The 21,109-nt window shown below is 40.6% G+C and overlaps 2 protein-coding genes and 1 long non-coding RNA gene across 5 annotated transcripts in view; all 3 read right to left on the reverse strand.

Annotated features, from left to right (window-relative positions):
* The window catches only part of traf4a (tnf receptor-associated factor 4a), a 32,560-nt gene extending 27,840 nt beyond the window's left edge, over positions 1-4,720 (reverse strand). Inside the window, exon 1 of the mRNA XM_004075320.5 lies at positions 4,272-4,720. Coding sequence (XP_004075368.1) covers positions 4,272-4,414 — 143 coding nt within the window. The 5' untranslated portion in view covers positions 4,415-4,720. The remainder of the gene's footprint in view (positions 1-4,271) is intronic.
* Positions 4,721-4,749: 29 nt separating this feature from the next.
* LOC144981560 (uncharacterized) lies at positions 4,750-5,297 on the reverse strand. The gene is made up of 3 exons (XR_013647155.1): positions 5,165-5,297; positions 5,001-5,054; positions 4,750-4,872 (listed from the first exon to the last, which is right to left on the reverse strand). It is a non-coding gene; the product is annotated as an uncharacterized LOC144981560 (long non-coding RNA).
* Positions 5,298-6,196: 899 nt separating this feature from the next.
* nek8 (NIMA-related kinase 8) lies at positions 6,197-16,663 on the reverse strand. Of its 3 annotated transcripts, none has more exons than XM_004075319.5 (15): positions 16,530-16,663; positions 15,169-15,374; positions 13,429-13,661; positions 13,224-13,355; positions 12,933-13,141; positions 12,755-12,834; positions 12,478-12,659; positions 12,184-12,331; positions 11,738-11,814; positions 11,413-11,530; positions 11,144-11,294; positions 10,191-10,354; positions 9,808-9,960; positions 8,316-8,474; positions 6,197-7,250 (listed from the first exon to the last, which is right to left on the reverse strand). In XM_004075319.5, exons 1-15 carry the CDS (start codon positions 16,574-16,576, stop codon positions 7,222-7,224), a joined length of 2,088 nt encoding a protein of 695 aa, XP_004075367.1. In that variant the 5' UTR covers positions 16,577-16,663; the 3' UTR covers positions 6,197-7,221. The 3 variants fall into 3 exon arrangements, with proteins under 3 accessions (XP_004075367.1, XP_011480683.1, XP_020563819.1); XM_011482381.4 differs by having other exon boundaries at positions 12,478-12,662; XM_020708160.3 differs by lacking the exon at positions 8,316-8,474 and having other exon boundaries at positions 12,478-12,662.
* Between the last annotated feature and the right edge of the window lie 4,446 nt (positions 16,664-21,109).

The raw sequence follows: 21,109 nt of genomic DNA on the forward strand, positions 1-21,109 counted from the left end.
CGGTCTCTGGACACCTGCAGGGCCTGTGAAAGTCTCTGTGGTGGCACTGAAGAACGGCTGGGACAGCAGCCATTCATTGACCATCCATGGCTTCAGTCCCATTTAGATACAGATACCCACTGTGACACAAAGGGCCCAGCTGCTTTAAGTGGCAGACTTATGCACAGCATTCAGCACTAATGTACACAGCTCTATTAGGACCTTTAAGAAACGTTTTAAGAGCCTTCTGTGCAGAAGGAAATCAGAAAGGTGACTCTTTCTGTTAAAGTTTCACTTAAAAACCTGGGAAGTTAATCTTTTTACGCTACCAATACGCCACTAAAAACCCTAAAATGGGCATTGTGATGAAAAATATGCAAAGCTTCATCAAATAAAAATGTAAACAATCAAAAACCCAATTGGAAAGAGGATGGTCAGATGCCAAAGGAACAAAGTGAATAATTGTTTAAGGAGTTTTTCCCAGTAAATCTGCTTGACCTCAGTAGACTCTCTCTAAGCCTCCCCAGCTCATCTTTGTAAACACAAGATCATTCTTTATTTCCAGGCCCAAACTCTACCAAACCAAATTGTGAAGGGAAAACCTCATCATGTTAGAAGATGACAGATGTATTCAATTTAAAATGAAGGAGACCTCTGTGGACGAAGAAGAAGAAAAGCCAGAGCAGGTGCATTAGTGAGGGGAGAAAAAGTTACTCTGAACTCAGGGGATGTGAAGCTAAAAATGAGTCATGGCTGATAGAAAATGCAAGAGAGAAGCAATTCCCTTGGTATTAGAAACGACTCACATTAGCCCACTTTGGAGCTTCTCGTGACTCTGCAAATGTAAGAAAAAGCTCCCTAGGCAAAACAAACCAGTATCACCCCTGTCGCAGGTGTGGAGCGGCACCACAGAGGCGTCTCGGTCACACTGAGGCTCAAATGTGACCCGTCCTTCACTGAACAGGCAGAGTGGGCCAAACAAAGGCCTGGTCATGGTGATGCTGAAGCATGTGACTCGTATTCGAGTGCAGCGCTGAGGCTGCAGGGCAGGCCCACTCTCCTTCACAAGTCTCCCTCAGAGCGGGGGCTGCCTCCAGGACTGCTGCGGCTGCACATTCCTCCCCCCCTCCCCAGAGGAAACACAGGACATTAGCATCACATGCTAACAGGGGTGCTCCGACACGGGAAAGTGAGAACAATTCATGTGTTTCCTTGAGTGCCCCTCGAGGACCCTTTGAAGCTAAAATGCAGGATTAACCCCAAAGTAGACTTAAATGCTCCCAGTTTAGCACTGAAGAGCACCACACTGTTCGAACAAAAGCTGAAAAGACACTTTAATATGAGTTTATTTATTAAATAGAAATGGATTATAGAGAAACAGTGACTGATAACATATAATATCTTCGTTTAAAAATTGCTTTTTTAATTTGATCCTTGTCTTAAACATGAATTTTTCCTGTTTGACAGCAGGGGTTTAAGTTCATGGGACACAGAGAACTGCGGTTAAGCAGGGATGCTTACGGCGGTGTCACGCCAAAGCCTTTCTGAATCGCTCCCGTGAAAGTGGACCGCACCAGTCGGCAAGTCCTGACTGGAGACGACAGGGCCTTTAATAATTACTGAGAGAGCGGATCAACTTGATTGCACAATGGGCGAAGCATTAGCTAACCGCTGTCTGTCATCCCCAATATACTTGAACTCTGCTCACAAAAGGCGCCGGCGCGCTCGGTGGCCTCGCCTGGCACACTTTGTTAATTAAAGGGGTGAGAACTCAGCTGACTGACTGTTTCTGTCAGCATCCACCAGGGCGGATAGAATGCAGACTGCTAGGGGTTTTAATGCATGTTAATCTGCAGGTGAAGTGAGGCAGGAAATATTTTTAAGGCATAAAATGACATTAGATATCTAGCAGCGAGGCAGAATGACCTTTAACCTCCATTAACATAAGGGCAAATGTTGTAGAAGAGTAGCAACTGTGAAATCAGAGCCTTCATTCGCTCTTGATCACATCATCATTGAGCTATAGCGGTTCAATATGAGAATCTGAGTTTAATGGTGCAAAGTTGGGTCTAATCAGATATGTTAACAAGAATGTAATAGTTTTACAGCACAGACAATAGCAGGTTTCAAAGTTAAATCTTCTCTTGGACCTGAGACTTATGTGAAGAGCTTTTTATGACTAAAGCTTCTGGAGGACTGAGCTTCCTCTTCTTCATTCTGGCATCTTCGTCATAGTCTGACCACACAAAGGCCCAAAGTTAAGACACTGAAAACTTTCTGAAGTTATGAAGCGTGCATGTGTGGGAGTGAAGGGCTGCAAACCAGAGGAGGAGGAGCGGGACTAAGGCAGACAAAAGCAGCCAAGCGCGCACTGATCAGCAGGGAACGCTGGTATTCCACGCTCTCTTTGTTCATCCGCTTCTGCTCCACATTCAAGTCCCAATGACTCAATATTCCGAACCAGGAAGTGACGACCGGCTCATGAGTTCACAGCATCAGAGACCTTGTTTGACGCAGGAAGACGATTACTACTTTAAAATACTATACACAAGAAGGGAGAGGATTTTTTTTCTCAAATAAAAGTCTTTCTTTAAGAGTTTGTTGCCTCTGTGTTTCTTAGAGTCAAGCTGGGAAAGTTAAAGGTTTTTTCCAGAGCTGGTAACAATTTAACAGCTTAGAGTAAAGTTTAACTGCAGATCAATTAGACTTAATGGAGTATTATTTAAAATAACAACCAAGAAACTGCAGCTTTTATGTAATTTCTTTGTAGAAAATACACTGAAGCTGATGCATTTGTTAATCTGTTGATTTTGCAACTATTGAGAAAAAAATCTCAGGCTGAATGTGTTGTTCATCAATTTAAAGTTTACTAAATCCCACAACTGTTATGACAAACAAGCAGCTGATCCTACCATCTACAAAAGGATAAACCAAATGAAGGATTAATCCATCAAAAGCTCATCATTTTTCCAGAGAGCTTGCTCAGGCTTTCAGCAACAAAAGCAACATTACAGATGCATTTTGATCATCCTCCAATTACAGATGAGGGTGTTTACATCACTAAAAAAAATGTCTAAATAACTGCAAAAAAGAAAAAGAAAATCCCTTGAAACAAAGTAACTAAAATATTCAGTTAATAATAATATTTTCGTAAATAAAAATCTCTTCAAAGAGGCTGAAACTTTATTTCTAATGCTTTTTCTAAAAATCCTTAATGGTTCTGGATTGAAGTTAATGAATATTTTAAGTTAATCAAGAAGTGATACCCCTGAATCAATACTAAAAGAAGAAATATGTCGTGATGGACCAAGAAAGTTACGTTTTTGGCTATTCTGTCAGCGAAGGGTTATCCACTGATGAATAAATGTCTTAAATCACATTCATAAAACATTTTAATATAAAGAGAACAACTTCAGGAAATTTAAACGTTTAAAGTCTCCATGCATGTAGACAGAAGAACATCCCCCTCCTCAGACTGGGTGGAAAGTGGGATGATTTACTTCCTTTAACCTTCTCGATTGCACACATAAATCAACCGCTGTGTGCTCCGCTGACAGAAAACACGAACTTCAGTGAGGCAGGGATATGGTGCATCTGCTTGGGTAAGATGTCTCAGATGCAGGGAGCTTTTTTTTTAATGCAGGATGTTGATCATTAGTGGTGCTGTCCTTCAAACCAATCGGACAAAACCTGCCTTTGTGCTTGCATCCACACAGACTCCAGTGATGAGCAGATCAGGAGGTCACTCAAAACCTATGACCTCTGAGTAAAAGGTCCCTCAGCGGTCACCCTAAGGGCCAAACCCACACCAACGATGAAGGACTGTCTAATCTAGCCTGCTCAGTCAGACACCCAGCAGATTTAAAGTCAGCCACCCTGAGGCAGAAGGAGAGGAGACAGGGGCCCTCTGCAGGACGCAGACACCACAACAGGACAAATGAACTCTAAATCACCTCATAAAAGACAAAAGTCTAAAAAAAATTAAAAACACAATGTCTGAACATTTTCCTCTAAGGAGCTCGACTGCTTCCTGTTTTTGCCTCAAATGCATGGGGGCTCGGATCAGGCGCGTCTCCCCCAGGCCAGACGTTGTGTTATTGTTGTTGTGGAGGGGCCGCACAAAGAGCTGTCACGCACGTGAAGGTGAAGGCTGAAAGGTGAGCGGAACACACCTACCAGCTTTTATTTACCTAGCCTCAACCGAAACCGCCTCCGGTATCACCTACAGAGCTGGCTGTCAGGGCGCGCGCGCGCACACAAACAAACACACAAAGGCACGAGCGCCGCCGTACCTGAGGAATTCTTGCAGACAGGTGTCACAGAAGCGGTGTCCACAGGTGGAGACCTGCACCGGCTCCCGCATGGCCTTGCTGCAGAGCGGACACTGGAAGCGCCTCTTCGGCTTCTCCAGGAACTTGTAGTCGAAGCCGGGCATGGCTGCGGCGTTCGGGGCTGCAGGTGAAGGTGCGAGCGTCCTCTCGGTCGGTCTCGGTGCGGTCTACTCTAAGCCAATGATGAGTTCATAGCACGTCCTCCTCCGTCACCGACACGATGGCCTCTAGAGGGCCACGAGTCCGCCGCTCTTTAGCCCCGCTGCTGCCAACAGATGGACGGCTGCAAAAGCGATGCTTCCTCCGCTGGGAGGTTTGTTTGAACCAGCGGAGCCGCTCCGTGACTGCACTCCAAGCTCCACTGACAGCACAATGCAAAGACCTCCGTCTGTTTAGGTGCTCTGAGCCCCGCCTCCTCCTCTTCTCCTCCCTCCTCCTCCTCCTCCTCCACGCGGGAGGAGTCAAGAAGCCTCGGCTCTCCTTTCGCACCATTTTATCTTTGATCTTCTTTTATGGATTTTTAATTAGGCTTTTGTCAGTCTGGGCTGGACATTTGTTGCAGCTGTTTTCCCATCATTGAGTCCAACATGAAATTAAAAAAAGAAAAAAATGTAGAATAACGTCCTTGCAGAAGATAGATAAAAAAAGAAAGAAAGTATTTTTTTCTGAAGATTCTTAGTAAAAAGCAACCTGATCTCATTTAGGGGTTCACAGAAGGGGGAAATGCGCCCTCTGCTGGAGATGCTGCACACAAACAAACCTCTAAATGTTTTCACAAACGCTCGTCAACACGATCAAACCCACTTTTACCACAAATTCACTAAAAACAAAACAAAAAACCCTTTTGGCATCACCTGGAGCAGAAGCAGCAGAGCCACACAGCTGGATCCCCTTCACCTTAGGGGATTGCCAGCAGATTACATCACCATTACATCATCAGCCAGGACAACAATGGCAGCAGCTCCTCCTCCTCCTCACAAGGTGTCTGCAAAGAGGAACATCACTGATAAAAAGAAAAAAATACTTTAAAAAAATCAATGCTGCACAACAATAAAAGCATGAAAAAAACAACCAGCTGCTGCAAATTAAAACAATATTTTGAGGAAAAATTGGGTTATATGAGGCAACTATTATCACTCTGAAGGATCATATTTCTATTGTTGCTTCATCAGTCTTTCCAATTTCTATTATTTTCAATGATTAAAAATTAAAATTTAATTCAGTTTAGTTTGGTTAAATAGCAGCGGTTCATGACAGAGGATTTTTCAACATGAAAAACCAAGAAATAGCAAACAAAGGTAAATTAATGACCTTTGTTATATTCAATGTATTCAAAAGAATTATGATCACTTTGAGCTTAGATGAAAGTGTACAAAAAGAAAATATACTCACACATCAGGTTTCATTTCTAGGAAATATAAATGTGCTCCAAGTCTACAAGTCTGGCAGCTTTACAGCTTTACATCACAAAGGACAGCTGTAACCAAAGTTTAAATGCATCCTATAGTGAGAACAACATTACATTGTTTTTTTTTTTTTAACATTAATAGTTAAAATAATTAATTGCATTATATCATTAAAAAAAACACTTTACTTGAAACAGTTAGTTGTCGTTTCACTGAGCGATTGGGCAATGTTACCATGCATGGTATCTTAAACAGTTCGTAACAGGCATGTCACCGATATTACAGCTGTTTGATGATGCTTCTGTTTGTCAGATTTTGCCTTTATCAAGTACAAACAAGACTTTCAAGCTCAATTTGTCCACAGATAAGAGACTTTTTGCTTCCAAAGCATTTCCCAAGTCATTTATTGGCAGAATCCACTCCTCTTTACTCTGGTTAAAAGCTTTGCTCATCCAATAAACACAGCTTAGCATTAAAAAGTCAAATTAAACACCATTTATTGTATGTCAAACTCATTGGCTCATACAAAATGTCATCATAAATGTATATGCACATTTTTAAAACATTGTTATAGAATACAAAGATCCACTTTTTGTTTTAACTTTACGATATTTTGGAAAATCTGTCACTCAGTTTATGAGTGAGAAACCCTCAGACAGAGCTGGTCTGTCACAGTCGATGAAGACAGACTAGATTAGTGAATCTGAAGAATCAAATCAGTCTGACAGTTTTACACCACTTAGAATGTAAAACTCTAAATGAAATATGTATGTGAGATAACGGCCTTTCAAAAACTGCAGCTGAAGCTCACTTCCTGACTGGCGGTAACGTCTGCGAGCGTTTACCTTAACGCATGAAGAGCACAAGCCATGAGATGAACTGTGCGCTGTTTGTTGGAAAGCTGCTGACATCATAGAGGTTTCTAAAAATGCAGCTCCTCCACCGCTCACTCCAGAGCAAAAAGGCCGACTTAAAAGCCTGAATGAGGCAGCATTTCCAGCCCCACTCTGCCCTTTGGTAATCTGATTTGAACCCTTCTGCACTACAACACTAATCCAGTGCGGCACAAAGTGACCTCTGACTGTGTGATCAAGATTAACACATTTGTGTCTTTTTCACTCCTGAGCCAAATGACTTTATTTTTCCTGTTTCATTTGTTAGTGTCTTAAGAAAGCTCCGACTTTCACTGACTTTTATAGTTTAGCAGCGCTGCAGGTGTGGGAGGACAACACCTCACCGCAGGAGAGCTGACTAACGATCCTCAGTAATCCAGCCGTTTGTTGCAACATTTCTTCAACAGGCCTGTTGTTTCTCCACCTGCAGCTTTAGACTCCCTCTGAGTTTTCCGACAACTAACTAAAAAAACAAAAAGCGAATATATTCAAAGACAGGATAAATGAGTAACACGGCAGCTGCAGATTCAAAAGAGAGCAGGAGAGCAGAAAGGTCACGCCCTCTTCATCAGGACCATGCTGGGCTTCACATGGACGCCTTTCAGCACAAAATCATCTTGGTATCAGCTCCTCCAACAGAGCTGAAAGAAGGAAACAAAGTGAGCGCAGTGGAACTGACGTCTGACAGAAAGCAAATTCTATCCATCTTTTGTGCAAAACGGGCTGAATTAGACTAAAAACAAACACATCTGAAAATGGAGAGACGTCAAACCATCATTAACGAAACAAATTCGTTTAACAATCAAAAAAATGATATCATCTCTAAAATTAGGCTCTTTTTGCTCCAAATGTTACAGAATAAACATAAAAAAGAGATATGAAAGTATATTGTAGGTTAGGGAGAGAGATTATTGTATATCCTTCACGATAATGTAAGATTATCGGATTATTCAAAAAGGCAGTGAACAGCAGATGCATTGCTTCCTAATCCGGTAATTACTATGAGATTAAAGTAAATATATTCACTAAAATCATGAAAGATTCACGAATATTTAGTTAGGATTTTATGATTTTTTAAATCTGATCAGGACAAAGATCAAAATACCACAGAAACAGTATTGCAGATGTTTGACATGAGTCCTGATGGCAGAGGCCTTGACTTTTGAATTATTACTGATTTATCGCAGTTTGACTTTCATTTTTTTATAGAATACATCGATTTTTGTTAATATAAAGAAAATTGTTAACCTTTATGCATCTTTTGTTCATTTATCCATTCAAACATGTAGATCAAGCCGTCTTAATTGTGTTTATTAAGTAGTATTTATGGTACTGAGGTTGTTTCCATATCTGCATTCATTTTCTGTTTTGTCAATAGGATTTTTAGCTTTTTTAAATTTAAATCAAAGCTTTACAGTTAAAAAAAAATCAATAGATGGAATTTTTAGAATAAATAGTCCCTATGAGCCTGCAGGGAGAAATCTTTAATCAAGTGAAAAAATCTACATCCCTAAAATCTTGCTGGGGTTTAAATTAGAAATCAAAGTTGTTTTTCCGTTTTGTTCATATGTGACTTCAGAAAAATCTCTGCAGACATCATCAGGAGGAGCTGCTCTTGAGACCAGCCAGACGTTCATTTGGGGATTAGTGGGATTTCATCTCATCTCCCAGTGTTTGTTAACAGAGGGTAATAAGCTAAATATTACGTTTCATTGCCAGCAGAGTGTTGCCATGACAACAAGCCACAGATGTCACGGCGAAAGGGTGACTCTCATCGAGCAGCACCGCCTTCGGTATCCCACAGTCTTCCTCCTTTCTTCCGAGGCGTCCACGCGCCCCCTTCCCCCACGTGTACACCTCCCCTTCTGCAAGACACAGGAGACGGCCGGCCCTCGTCACCAAACTCAGAGCGAGACCCCCAGGAAGGTTTAATCTGCACAGATCTGTTAAGTGACAGCAGCTCTGCGTCTCCTGCGGTGGCAGCATAATGGTTCTGTCTGAGCCAAAAAAAGACGTCTTATACAAAGAAAAGCTACAGGCACCGCTGTCTGCTCCCCGGGGAGCCAATCCCAGCTACAGTTCAACAGTTTATCAGATGGCACTTTGCTTATGAAACAAAACACCCACACCTCTGTATTTTTACAACTTTACCAACAAGTTTAAGGAACTATACCACCACTTCAAAGACCCACTTTAATGGAAATTGTGTTTTGGGTGTTTTTCAACATGTTCTTGTGACATTTTTCTGATAATGGAGGACATATAGGAAAATTATGCCTAACATTGCATTTGTGGGAATTTCTTTATTTCAATTGTTGTGAATCAGGAACAGACAAAAAATTGTGTTAAAAAAGAGCTCATTTGTCATATGGAATATACACTGGGCAGGCCACAAGCTCCCTGCTGTGCTCCATTCTGATGCATCCAATTGTGGACAAATAGATCCATGAATGTCTACGTTTTCCTCGTCTGAGCTGGAATCTGGCTCTAAACTGTTTGGATTGCTCCAAACAGTTTATTGCACTATTTTTATTGCATTGGTAATGTTAAGTTGGAGTTGTAAAGATCTGTAAGATAGCAGGAGAGCATGTAGACAGAGAACTCTCAGCAACAGGGAGGAAACTTAAAGGCACATTTGTAATTAACTACTGCAGCTCTGCAAAACTGTGTCTTTGAATTTTTTTGTCATTCTGTCTAAAAACTACATTATCATAACTAAAAGACCACTGGGAATAGGTCAAAACATAATCGGAGTGGGTCTTTACCATCTGCATATGGTTTGCAGAAGGCAGAGGAAACTCAACTCACAATAAAACCATGTTTCTGCAGAATTCTTCTGCTTCAGTCAAATTTCCAATTTTTGAAAATTAGTTCATTTCTTTAATCCTCTATCTACTAATGCTTGACATTTGTAGAGAGAGTTTTCTTGCACAAAAACGTGTTGACTGTGACTTAGACTTTGTCATGCAACTTAAAGTAATAGTTCAAGTGAAATGCTGACAACAGACAAGTTTTGTTTTGCTAGAAAATTTCTGCCATAAATCACATAAAGTTGAATCCTCCTCTTTCAGAGCTTTCATGCAGTCATCTGTCATGGAGGTAAATGTAAAGCACAGCTCCTCCTTCCTTCAGTGCACATGACATCATTGAGCTTACTTTGTCATAAATGACTCAGGCTCTTTTTTTGTTGTTACTCACCAGCTCCAATGGCTAAGGTGAAGGCGTCGCCACAAGCAACCATGGTGATGTCCTGCAGGCCCAGAACCAGGTACGGAACACGGCCGCTCCGCCGAGAACTGCAACCCATCTGCCCGTGTTGGTTGCTTCCAAATGTAAAACACTGACCCCCTTCTGTACGTAGAAAAGATGGAAGAAACCGCACAGATGAGTTACATTTATAAATCAATAAAAATAAATTGACAAATTATGATTTAGACTATTTGGTCACATGTGATTTTACATGGCATCCTTTCACTTTCGCAGAACAGAAACTTCTCCCTTTTTTGTACCTTTATACAACGACATAAAATTAACTGATTATCACAATACTAGAACATTTCAGGAAGCATTGATTTCTTAACCTGTGACAGCAGCAGAATGACTAGTTCCAATGTCGACAGAAACAATCTTGTCAGTGTTGAGCGGCACCGACTGGACGGGTGTAAAAGAATGGGCTTCTTCCACTTGGTTGACCTGGCTTGGCTCTTCTCCTGCAGTAATCCTATCCAGGCCAAGCTTGTTGAACCTGACCACAAAAGAAGACACATGCCTCAGTGACACTGGAAACCCTGGATATAGTTTGATCTTTGCATTTATACAGTGTTATCCACTTTCATGTTTCATATTATAATCTTGGTCTCTAATCAGTCACATTTTAGTCTTAGTTTGTGGTGACTTGAGCATAAATTTAGGACGTTTGTGTCAAATCTGAGTTTTTATAACTTCTGTTAGAAACCAGTTTCCTCCCAGAAATCTCTAAAATGTCCCAAAAAGGTTTATTTCAGTGTCTTAGTGGCTGTCTTTGTTGCTATAATTTTTAACATGCTTGAAAAATCTAATGGCAATAAATTCCCAAAATAGATTTTCTGCTTACATCATTTAGCCGAAATATTAAGACTGACTAAAGGCAAAGGGAAAGCTAAAATTCTGGGCTAATAAATGTCACACAAATATGAAAATTGTGGAAAGTAAGTGAAACTCCGTGTGACAGTACTGCAAACTGCTTTTTATAAAAATGTGTCTCCAGCTTTCACAACATTTCAATACTTTTTATCTTTGTATAGTTGATCACTCAGACAGATACTATGAAAGAAACTAACAGTGACATAGTGTCATTGTTGGGAGAATGCTGCTTCACAAGTTCTGCAACACAAAACTATTTCAAAGTTTGTGCCCTCTGCAAATAGTTTGTTCAAAAGCCTGTTTGAGTTTCATGCTACTTTTCGAAAAGTACGCAGTGTCTTTTCAGAAGTAAGACGGTTTCCGGCATTAACTCACACAGTCACTGTTTTGGGTTGAGAGGCAAAATTATTACCTGTTGCTTCCACATGCCATTATGCTGCTCTGGCTGCTGATAATCATGGAGCAGTCCACCCCACACACCGCCCTCTGCGCCTCAAATCCCACAGGCAAACACACCTGCTGGGGAGAGTTGTGGGTGTCTTGGGTGCCCAGCCCGAGGCGACCTTCGAGACAGAGACCCAACAATCCGGCTGTGCTCAGAGGCTCGTGGCATAAATCATCAACGCAGACGCTCCACCGTGCAGTCAAAACAAAAAAAAGGAGCTGGTTCATTTCTCATACCATTGTCTCCTCTTCCCCACGCAAATACTTCTCTTTCGTTGGTCACAGCAACGACGTGGGAAGCTCCGCAGGCCACCTGGACCAGCTCATACCCAAGGAGAGCTTCCACTATCTTGGGCTACGAACGTAAACAGACGGTGCACAGAGGAGTCAGTGTTCCATCTGCTGCATGTGGCTCACCCACTGATAGTTTCAAAACACAATTTACAACTGCTGTTTTTACCGCAAAACTATTTTTGCTTCACATATACGTTTGTTTTAGTGTATCCATAAACAGGAAGCAGAAATTTACTAAAATTTTCATTTGTTTCTTGTCAACAATCACCTGAGTTACATCATTGAAGTTGCCGTGTCCCAAGCAGCCGTTGCTCCCGCTTCCAAACGTCATGATAATCCCCCTTTCTGCACCGAAAACACAAACAGGGGATAAACAGGATTGTTGTGAAAACTAAGGGAATACTTTGAGTTGAAAAAGAAATGAAGGGGTAAACCAAGGGGAGGAGGCTTTATTCCCGTTTTATCTGTTTTACAGTGGAGTTCAGTGATAAATAAAAGGGAAACACATTTCTGAACCAACAGGGAAGCTCACTTTCAGGACAGGCAACCTGCTTCAATGCCTGAAATGCTGCCTTGGAGTTTCAAACGAGGTTGTGTCAGTGGGTAAGAACAAAGGTCAGATCCTGAATATTGATTCCCTGGAATGAAACTCCCACTGATCGGGGGCGAGGAGGTCTCTCTGATCTATGCAAGGATAAAAAGTTTGCCCCAAACCTGTCATGCATGTGGTGAAGAGATCTCCACAGGACACAGACTTGATGGTGACACCGGACTGGCCCTCCAGGAAGCGAGAGATGAACAGCAGCTGCATGTGTTCCACCACACCGGGGGGGCCCAGCTCACCTGCTCCCACAGATGGAGCCTGGGACAACAAGTTTTTTATTGAAGCCACGGTGAAAGAAGCCCCTGATTCACAGCTGAAACTCTATCAAGTCTGCCCTGGTAACCGGAAATTAAGCCAGAGCCAAAAATTGAATTATTCAAGTGGGAAGATTTCTCCAAACAAACCTCCCACGTGATCAGACGACCAGATTTGGTGACTCCCATCTTTTGAGTGCGACCGAGCGACACCTGAAGCACTTCGGTGTTAGGCATAGGGAGGCGGAAAGGGGTCGTGATGCCGCTTCCCCATGTGTAGACGGAGGACAGAGGGAGCGAATGCACCTGTCCCGATCCAAAACCGAATGACCCTTCTGAGGCAAGAGGGAAAAATACGTTAAAAAAGATTCGGACAGTGAGAAACAGTTTGATCAGACTCAAACAAAAACAACATGAGGTGTTTCACCTCTCAATCTGCTGGTGGAAACTCTCCCTCCTGGTCTTCCTGGTAGACCAAGTTGAACAGCGGATAATGGCTTCTCGATCCTGGAGGAACAGAAAAGAAACCAATCCTTGGGTATTGTAATTAAAACCAGCTATGAGTTTAGAAGATCTGAAAATCCTTTTTTGCACAGTAGACTCACCTGCGCATCTTCACGTTGCCCACATCTGTGTAGAGATTGAGCAGTGGCCTGGTGCAAATGGGCAAAGCCATTATTTCATTGAGCTGAGGCCTCTTGGAAGGATCCAGATTGAGCATGTTGAGGATCAGCTGTCGGAGTTCTGGGCTGTACCGGTCCGAGATCGGAGCAAAAGTTCCACTCATGATTTTTAGAACAAGAGCTGGGAGATTCTGAAAACCAGAGTGTGGGTTTACTCTATATATATAAAAAAGTAAAAAACAAAATAAAAAAGGATGTTTTTTTGAATCTTACAGCAGCCTCGAAGGCTCTTTTGAGACTGGCAAGTTCATAGAGTACACAGCCCAAAGCCCAAATATCACTCTTCTGGTTATATGGCTTTCCCTCACACAGCTCCGGAGAGATGTAGCAAGGAGTCCCGACCACCTGAACAGAGAGAGAGCAGCAGCTGTTATTTCACGGTGACTTTACTTTATGTCAACTTGATGAGTAGTCTCACAGTGTACGCTTTGCTCTTGCTGACGAGGATCTTGGAGATGCCGAAGTCCCCAATTTTGACAATCATCTGGTGCTTGTCCAGCAGAATATTCTGAGTCTTAAGGTCGCGGTGCAGAATGAGTTTGTTGTGCACGTGATACAGAGCAAGCAAAATCTGCACAAAGAAGTGAAGGATGGTGTCTTCATCCAGGAGGGAGTTGCAGCGTTTCTGGATGTACTCAGCCAGAGTTCCACCTGAAACCATTCAATCGTTTTTTAGGTACATTTAAAAACTGTTACTTGCTTAAAAGCAGCACATGTCTTGTAATAAATTAAACTCAAAATATAGTATTTCATTAACGAAATATGTAAAAACAAATGCAAAAGATTTCAATGCAGAAAGGGGAAATAAAGAATCTAAAACCTTAAATAAAAGGATTTTTCTTTAAAATAAAAATACAAAGGAACACAAAATTCTAAGCTGGGTCAAAAGCAAGAGGGGGCAACTGTGAGACTTTAAAACCTTAAATTTTCCGCTTTAATATTTATTGGCAGCTTATTTTACAGTTATTGAAAGTCTATGGATGACAATTTGAAGTTGGTTTGTGAACCTCAACAAATGTTTGGGCTAAAAGATTGGATTTCTGTTTGATCTCCTGTTGAAGAAACAATGAAAACGTCTTTTGGACAGGGAGTCATTGCAGGAATGCTGAAACAGGCGTGATCTGTGCCTGTGTCAGTTTAGCAGCTATTTTTTGCTTAGCACAGCTAATATTACAGTGACTGATTCAATGCATTTATACATAAAGCCTGTTTCTATCAAATTAATAAATGAAAAAAACAGATTCAACTTTAGATGAAATTCAAGTGTGATAAAAAACAAAAACAAAAGACTTTGGGAGAAAAACAAATATTTCAGTTTTTATTCAATAAAACATCTGATGAAAATGAAGCATTGACTTCATCTAAACAGAGGCCTCCAAGAACGTTTCTTATGTGGGTGTTTCATGGCAGGTCAATTTCTGCATCATCATCATCTAAACAAAAATGCTAACAAATGCATCTTTAATGAAGCCTCTAAATAATAATTTAGGGGTATATGGACAGCCTCAAGGAGTCCATGCAAGTTTATTACATTAGTCTTCAGGCTATTTAGTTTTCTGCTATTGTGTTTCTTCCACGGTCATAGGAGGTTTACATTTGCAATTTCCACAACTGTTCCATCAGGTTATTGAAGTTCATGGTTTCATCCTCATCCTCAATCTTCTTTAGATTTTAAGTTGTGCTTTAGTTAGACCATGTTTGTTTTAAGATTTTTAAGGTATAGTCACTTAAGTTTCTGTAACCATAACTCTGTAGTCCTGCATTTATTTAGGAAACCAACTGTTTCAAAAGATGAGATGTTTATTGCTTAATTTCACTTACAAAAGGAATATCACATAAAGAAATCAGTGTTTGTGTGGCAGTTTCATCTGTCTAGTCTTTAGGATAGGATAAGGATGGAATAAAGGATGAAAACTAAGGACTTCAGGGCTTGTCAGTGAGTCAGATCCAAACAATTTGGACTCACTAATGCCCTCCCCACATAATTGAACTGATTATTTCTAAACACTGTCTTCACCCAGAAAATGATATAAGATATAGTGGTCTGCCCGGTGTGACATGGGAATGAGAAAAGATGTGGAGCCCTTTGGCGGTAAAACATGGGAAATGTAAAGCACACAAAAGAGGATCATGTAACGGGATACAAGAGCCAACTTACCTGGCGCATACTCCATCGCTATCATGAGGGCCTTGTCCTCCAGGAAGTTCTCATAGTACTCGATGATGTTTGGGTGGTTGAGCAGTTTCAGCACCTGACACTCATTCTGAGCCGCCAGTCGTTCATCCCGAGACATCTGCTCCACTGGGATCTCCTTTAGGATGACAAAAGCGCCGTCGCTGCGCCGGCGGCACAGGTGAACAATCCTGACAGGCCAGGCGAAGAAAGACAGATGAGATGCATGTTTTCTTGAATTAGGATGTGAGTGAATGATGTGTGGCTGTTTAAGTGAGATGTCCATCCCCAAAAAACTTTGGGGACTGACTATGGAAAAGACAACTGCTGTCTGACCAGCCAAAATAATAAAGAACTACAGCCTGTAGAACAAGTGAGACAGGACTGACTATATATTCTGTCAATAAACATGCGTGAAATGCATTTTTTTTTACATTTCTCACTGGAAATCAGAAACATTTAATCAAACAATAATTCTGTCAATTTAAGACAGATTTAAGTCACAAAAGCTCCTTCTTAATTACACAAATTGCATTACGCACCTGACCAGTCCTTTGGCAGCAGTTCAGAGCACAAAACATGTCAGAATTGGTTTTAAAGTTGCAACATATCTTTATAGAAAACAAAACACTAACACTTTAGTACATTTTAAAAATTAACCACTTTGGGAGATGTTGATCCTCTGGGCAGTTTTATGTATGCATCACTTTTTAAACAAAGAAGCAACAGTCAATGTGGTTTACAGAGATGTGTAATGCAAACTTCCTCATTTATTCTTATACTCTTTTACACTATGCATAATGGATGGAATGAGGTTTGTATGTCCATTCTCACATTTCTAAATTGCAGAATAAATAGAGAGAATATTTACTGGAGGGAAAACATAGTTTAATGTTCTGGTTTAAAGGTTTACTTTTGATTTTTTAGTATGTCACCAGAGTGCATATACTTAGACAGGCTACAGCAGCAGGAAATTATAAATTAATGACATTAGGCTAGAGCCCATACCATCTGTTTGTTATTGTGCCCAGTTTGAGATTAGAAACTGAGTTTTTGACAACCAATATCTAGCATAGCTTTAAAATAAATCTTTTTTAACTTCGTGTTTTCTTCTTGGATTTAAAATAAAAGTTGTCTGTCGATGACTTTTACTGTTTCAAAAACTTTCGTGAACTGTTTCCGTAGCCTCTGTTGACGCGACATCCTCTAATGTGCATTCCGTTACATTTTGAGGGGAAAAAACGAGACTTCGTAAAGTTTTTTTGCAATAACTAAACTTCCGAAAACGCCTTAATACACTTAATGTGTGAAAAGGACAACAGTGTGTGTTTAAAAGCAGTTGTTACCCGAAAGCTCCTCTGCCAACAACTTTGATTTTTTCATACTTCTCCATCGCTGCTGCGCACTAATGCTTCCGCCGTTTCTAGGCAACTCGAGCCCAGAACTACGGCATGCCACGGGGGACAAAACAGAAGAAACAAGGGACAAAAAAAATAGTTTTCATGAGAAAATTTAAGATCAACCAAATGCAATTTGTATTCAGACTTTTTTGCGTGTTAATCTGACAAGAAAAAAACATATATCACAGATAAGAAAAAAGACACCAAACATTGTCATTTGTGGCCCACTTTGACTCTCAGAAGTGAAAGAGTGAATAATTCAGTTAAATTGTATTAGCCTATTTAAAGCACAGAAAGGGGCCTGTGGCAATAAATGCTTTGTTCTGTCTCAAAGTTGAGTCTGTATTGAACTGAAATTTAATTTCAAATATCTTATCTTCCCAAAATAATGATGTGCCATCGTAAACAACCATCTGTGAATAAATGATTGTTTTCCTACAATTTAGAGATTACAAATGTTATCTGTATGGGCTGTAGTAACAAGAATTGGTTAAAAAATATAGTATGTTCTTAACAAGAATATAGAAGTGGCTCAGTTAAGCATGAGGCCTTAAGGTGTGGGTGACATTCCTCAGACCTGCTCAGTAACATATTTGCCATCTGTCACTCAAAGCCATGTCACAAAGTCAGCGCCCAGGAATGCACTTTGTGGGATGGTGAAACTGCTGATCTTCAGGTGTGAATGTGAGCAGCTTTTTCTAATGCCTTCCACATAAAGGTGAGATTAGGGTCAGCATGACTTTTGTTGATTTAAATCTTAAAATTAATACCAGGATTAAGTGTTTAAACATTATTCCTACGCAGCCGGAAAGAAATGTGTGGTAACAAAAGATGTGCTGGTAAAAATGAATCTTTTAGAGACAAAACAAGCTTGAATTTACACTAAAACTAGATCAATGAACTGCATCAAACAGAGGAGGGGGTTAAATTATGTGGTTAAAACATATTAACAAGTGGACAATAGGGCCCACGGAAGAAACCCCAGACTTTGCCTGTACTGAAAGTGTGAAACAATTAAATTCACTTTTCAGTATTTCTGTGCTTATGATTAAACAAAAAGCCAGCCTTGATGACTAGGCAACAAAAACATTGGGTAATTTTTATTACACCATTGCAAAGATCACAAGCCGTCATTCATTAGCAGTAAGCACTGAGTGGTTATAGTTATTGACCTGGATAAGGATGCTCAGCTGAGGAGTTGACCGTGTGACATGAGTAGCCACTCAATACCAGTACAAAGAACAAAAATGAAACATATGAGGTTTGATCGTGCAGGCTTCAAGAAGACTTTATGGGAGATGGCAAGTGAACATGAAGGTAATCTGTGTAATCTGATATCGTGGGGAGCAAATCTGTTCATCAAAGAATCGGCAATGTCAAAGAAGTGCCAGAATTTTTTTTTCTTTTTTAAATTTAGCTGGCAAATCATAAATCGCCAGCCAAACTGAACATTTTGTCTATATTCTGTTGAAGATCTCACAGATGCACTAAGATTTTGGTCTTGGATAGATTGTGTTGAAGATGTATGACTCCCACCCAAACAGTAATGTCCACAAGAGAGGCAGAGATGCTCAATGAAACCTTCAAGACCATTTGTTGGAAAAGAAAGAAAGACCCGTATAAAAATGACAAGTAGAACCCTCCAAAGGAATGATAGAGCTCAAAGATATGCTACGGCAGAGAGAAGAATATGAAACCTGGGGAAATCCTATAAAATTCATCCTTCCAGGTCAGTTATAAGGACTTATGACAGAGGTGGAACTCCCTGATCTTTTGTCTTTAGAACTAAAGAGTTTCAAAATGCCATCGATGATGGTACAGGCCTGTTCTTCAGCCTCTGAGTCCTTGTTTTTCAGTGAACGACATTTGTAGCGCTTCAAAACACTAAAAGACTCTGTTGCAGCTTTGTGGAAATAACACAAAGAAGCACTTTTATTGTGCCAGCATGACTGTGGCCCCATGCACAAAGGAAGGTCAAGGAAGACATGATTGGGTCAACTCAGTGTGAAAGACATTGACTGGTCCTCACAGGTGCCTGACCTCAATCCCATCAAACACTTTTTAGATGGAACAGAAATCAAGCTTTTTTTTTTCCTTACCTTACCTGAGGAACAACTCTGCTCAAATCTACACAAAAACACTAATGCCTAATTAAAATCCTGTCACGAAAAGGAAAACTGAAAAGAGGACTTATTTCCTACTACAGGTGATGTTTTGGAACGCAGTGTCTTAAAAAATGTTTTGGAACATGAACTTGTCTGCACATTTTCCCATTTGATTTAATGATAATCAGTTTCATTTCTAGAAGCGATCCCCTTTTTCCATTTGTTACTTAATTGAAAACATAGCCACGTCTTTTTTTTAAGGTGACTGCATTGAAAATATATAAAATACATGGGACACACTTGACCTTGATGATGGATCTGTATGTCTGTCCAGTTGGGTCTGGTGTGGCAGTTTGGATCTGTTGATCCCCTCCTTGGGTGGTGGAGGTTCTTGATAATGTATGTGTGAGCGTGTGTGTATGTGTGTGTGGGGCGGGGAGGGCATTACTGATTGGTAAGGATCTACTATCTAGGATGTTTGGCTTACTTTAGCTCCCATAAAGACCTATTTGAGTGGCTCTACTTTGTTGGGCACCACGGACCGGTTGAGCCCCGGCCTGAGTTACTAGGGGTTTGGTCTTTGGGGGCGGAGCTCCCGTAGGGTATAGCACCCAACTCAACAGGGAGGTTGGGGTCCCACGCAATACTGCTGCTACATTTGCCTATTTGCCTAGTTGCCTAGTTGATAAGCCTGGTGCTATCAGGACCAGCTGGGAGGGGGGTGTCAGCTGAGGGTTACACCTTAGATATTGGGCAACTTGGCAGTTGCCAGATGGTTGCAGCATGGATCTGCCCTCCACCCCCCAAAGCCCATCTCAGTTTACACGTAAGACCCTATGTTGGGAGGGATTTGCTGGGTTCCAGTGGTGGTGTCTGGTCCTGTCCCTGAGTGTCTGGTGTTGGGTAGCCTGGGGGGAAGGAAGTTCTCTGACTACTTTCCATGGAAAGTCTAGGGGCCCTGGCTGCCTGTACTGTTGCAGTGCCTTGTACCCTGGACAAACACAAGATGTTTGCTTGTGTACAGGCAAACCTGACAAATGAAATTAGCACGCTCTCCTTGATACACAGAAATGTGCATGTGAGTTAGCTTGTAGTGTGTTTGTGTGTCAGTGTACATCTGTAGTTGTATGTCTGTGTTCAGGTTTGTGTGTGTGTGTGTTTATCACTGTTTGTGTGTATACTTGATGTGTGTGGTTGTGCACCAAAATGCAGCTCCTCTTGTCTCTGACATCGATCATTTTAAACCTCAATCAAATGTCTAAGTTTCTTGATGTTTGCTCTTTTTCTGTCCCATTTTTTAATTAACCTGTCCTCTATAACCTCTTTTCCTTCGTCTCTTACCTATTTTTTTCACTTCTACTCATCTTTTCCATCACATCCAAAAAAAAAGTTTAATGTCATGTACCAAAGAGGTTTATATAAATATGCATCTAGAGTGTACAAAAGGAACCCTTGTCATGAATGAAAAAAAAATCTCTAGTAAACAATGTGTTCTCATTTTCCATCCCTCAGCTGCTGGAAAAGACAAATGGAAAAAATAACAAATAAAAACATTAAAATGGATGTTTTTTCTATTTTAACTGAAGACGGTCCATTTGTCTTTGTACATATAGGCTGGGTCTTTCTTGTAAAGCAATCGTCTACTGAACTTTAACATCACTGTTTGAGTGCTTTGTTGCTGTGCAAACAATGATGACATAACAATTGCAGTTGCTTAATAACAGTTGCTCAATCTAGAATTTTTATTTTTGTATTTTATGACATTTTATCATATATATATCTGTTTAATCTAGAATTTTACTTGTATACTTTTTATGATATTTTAACACATATTTATTTTATTAGACTGTTTACGAGTGTTTTCTCACCCTTGGCTGGGGAGTTTGGGTTTTATACTGACACCCCTGCCAATAGGAGGACAGGGCAGACAGCGCCTTCTGGTTTCTCTGGTTTATCTTTATTTATTTATTTATTTTCCACTGGTGTTTGTCTTTGTGTATTTTATTGTGTGGGGCTAATTTAATGTATCTTATTGTATTTTATTGCATTTGATTTTGTCTTTATGTACAGCACCTTGAGCTGTCTTTGCTGTCATGAAAGGTGCTATATAAATAAAATTTATTTGAATTAATTTGAATAACAAACTGAAGGGAAAAATCAAGTACAGACTTCAACAAACAAACACAAAAGCAAAAGGATGATTTCTTTTTTTTTTTTTACAGAGAACGTCTAAACCATTTCTAGAAAAGTTCAGTTTCCCTGGTCAGCAGTGAATGTTCCTCATTGGAGATGAAGACACATTGTTTTATTCTCTCTGAAATATCAGTTAACCTATTTTTGAGCTGAGGAGTCTCAACTACCCTCAGGGTAAAGGATCTCCTACCTGACAATATTATTTTTCTTGGAAGCGCTGAAAGTAAT

The sequence above is a fragment of the Oryzias latipes genome, chromosome 13 (genome assembly GCF_053564925.1).
Source record: "Oryzias latipes strain Hd-rR chromosome 13, Olatipes_Hd-rR_3.1".
Lineage (NCBI taxonomy): Eukaryota > Metazoa > Chordata > Actinopteri > Beloniformes > Adrianichthyidae > Oryzias > Oryzias latipes.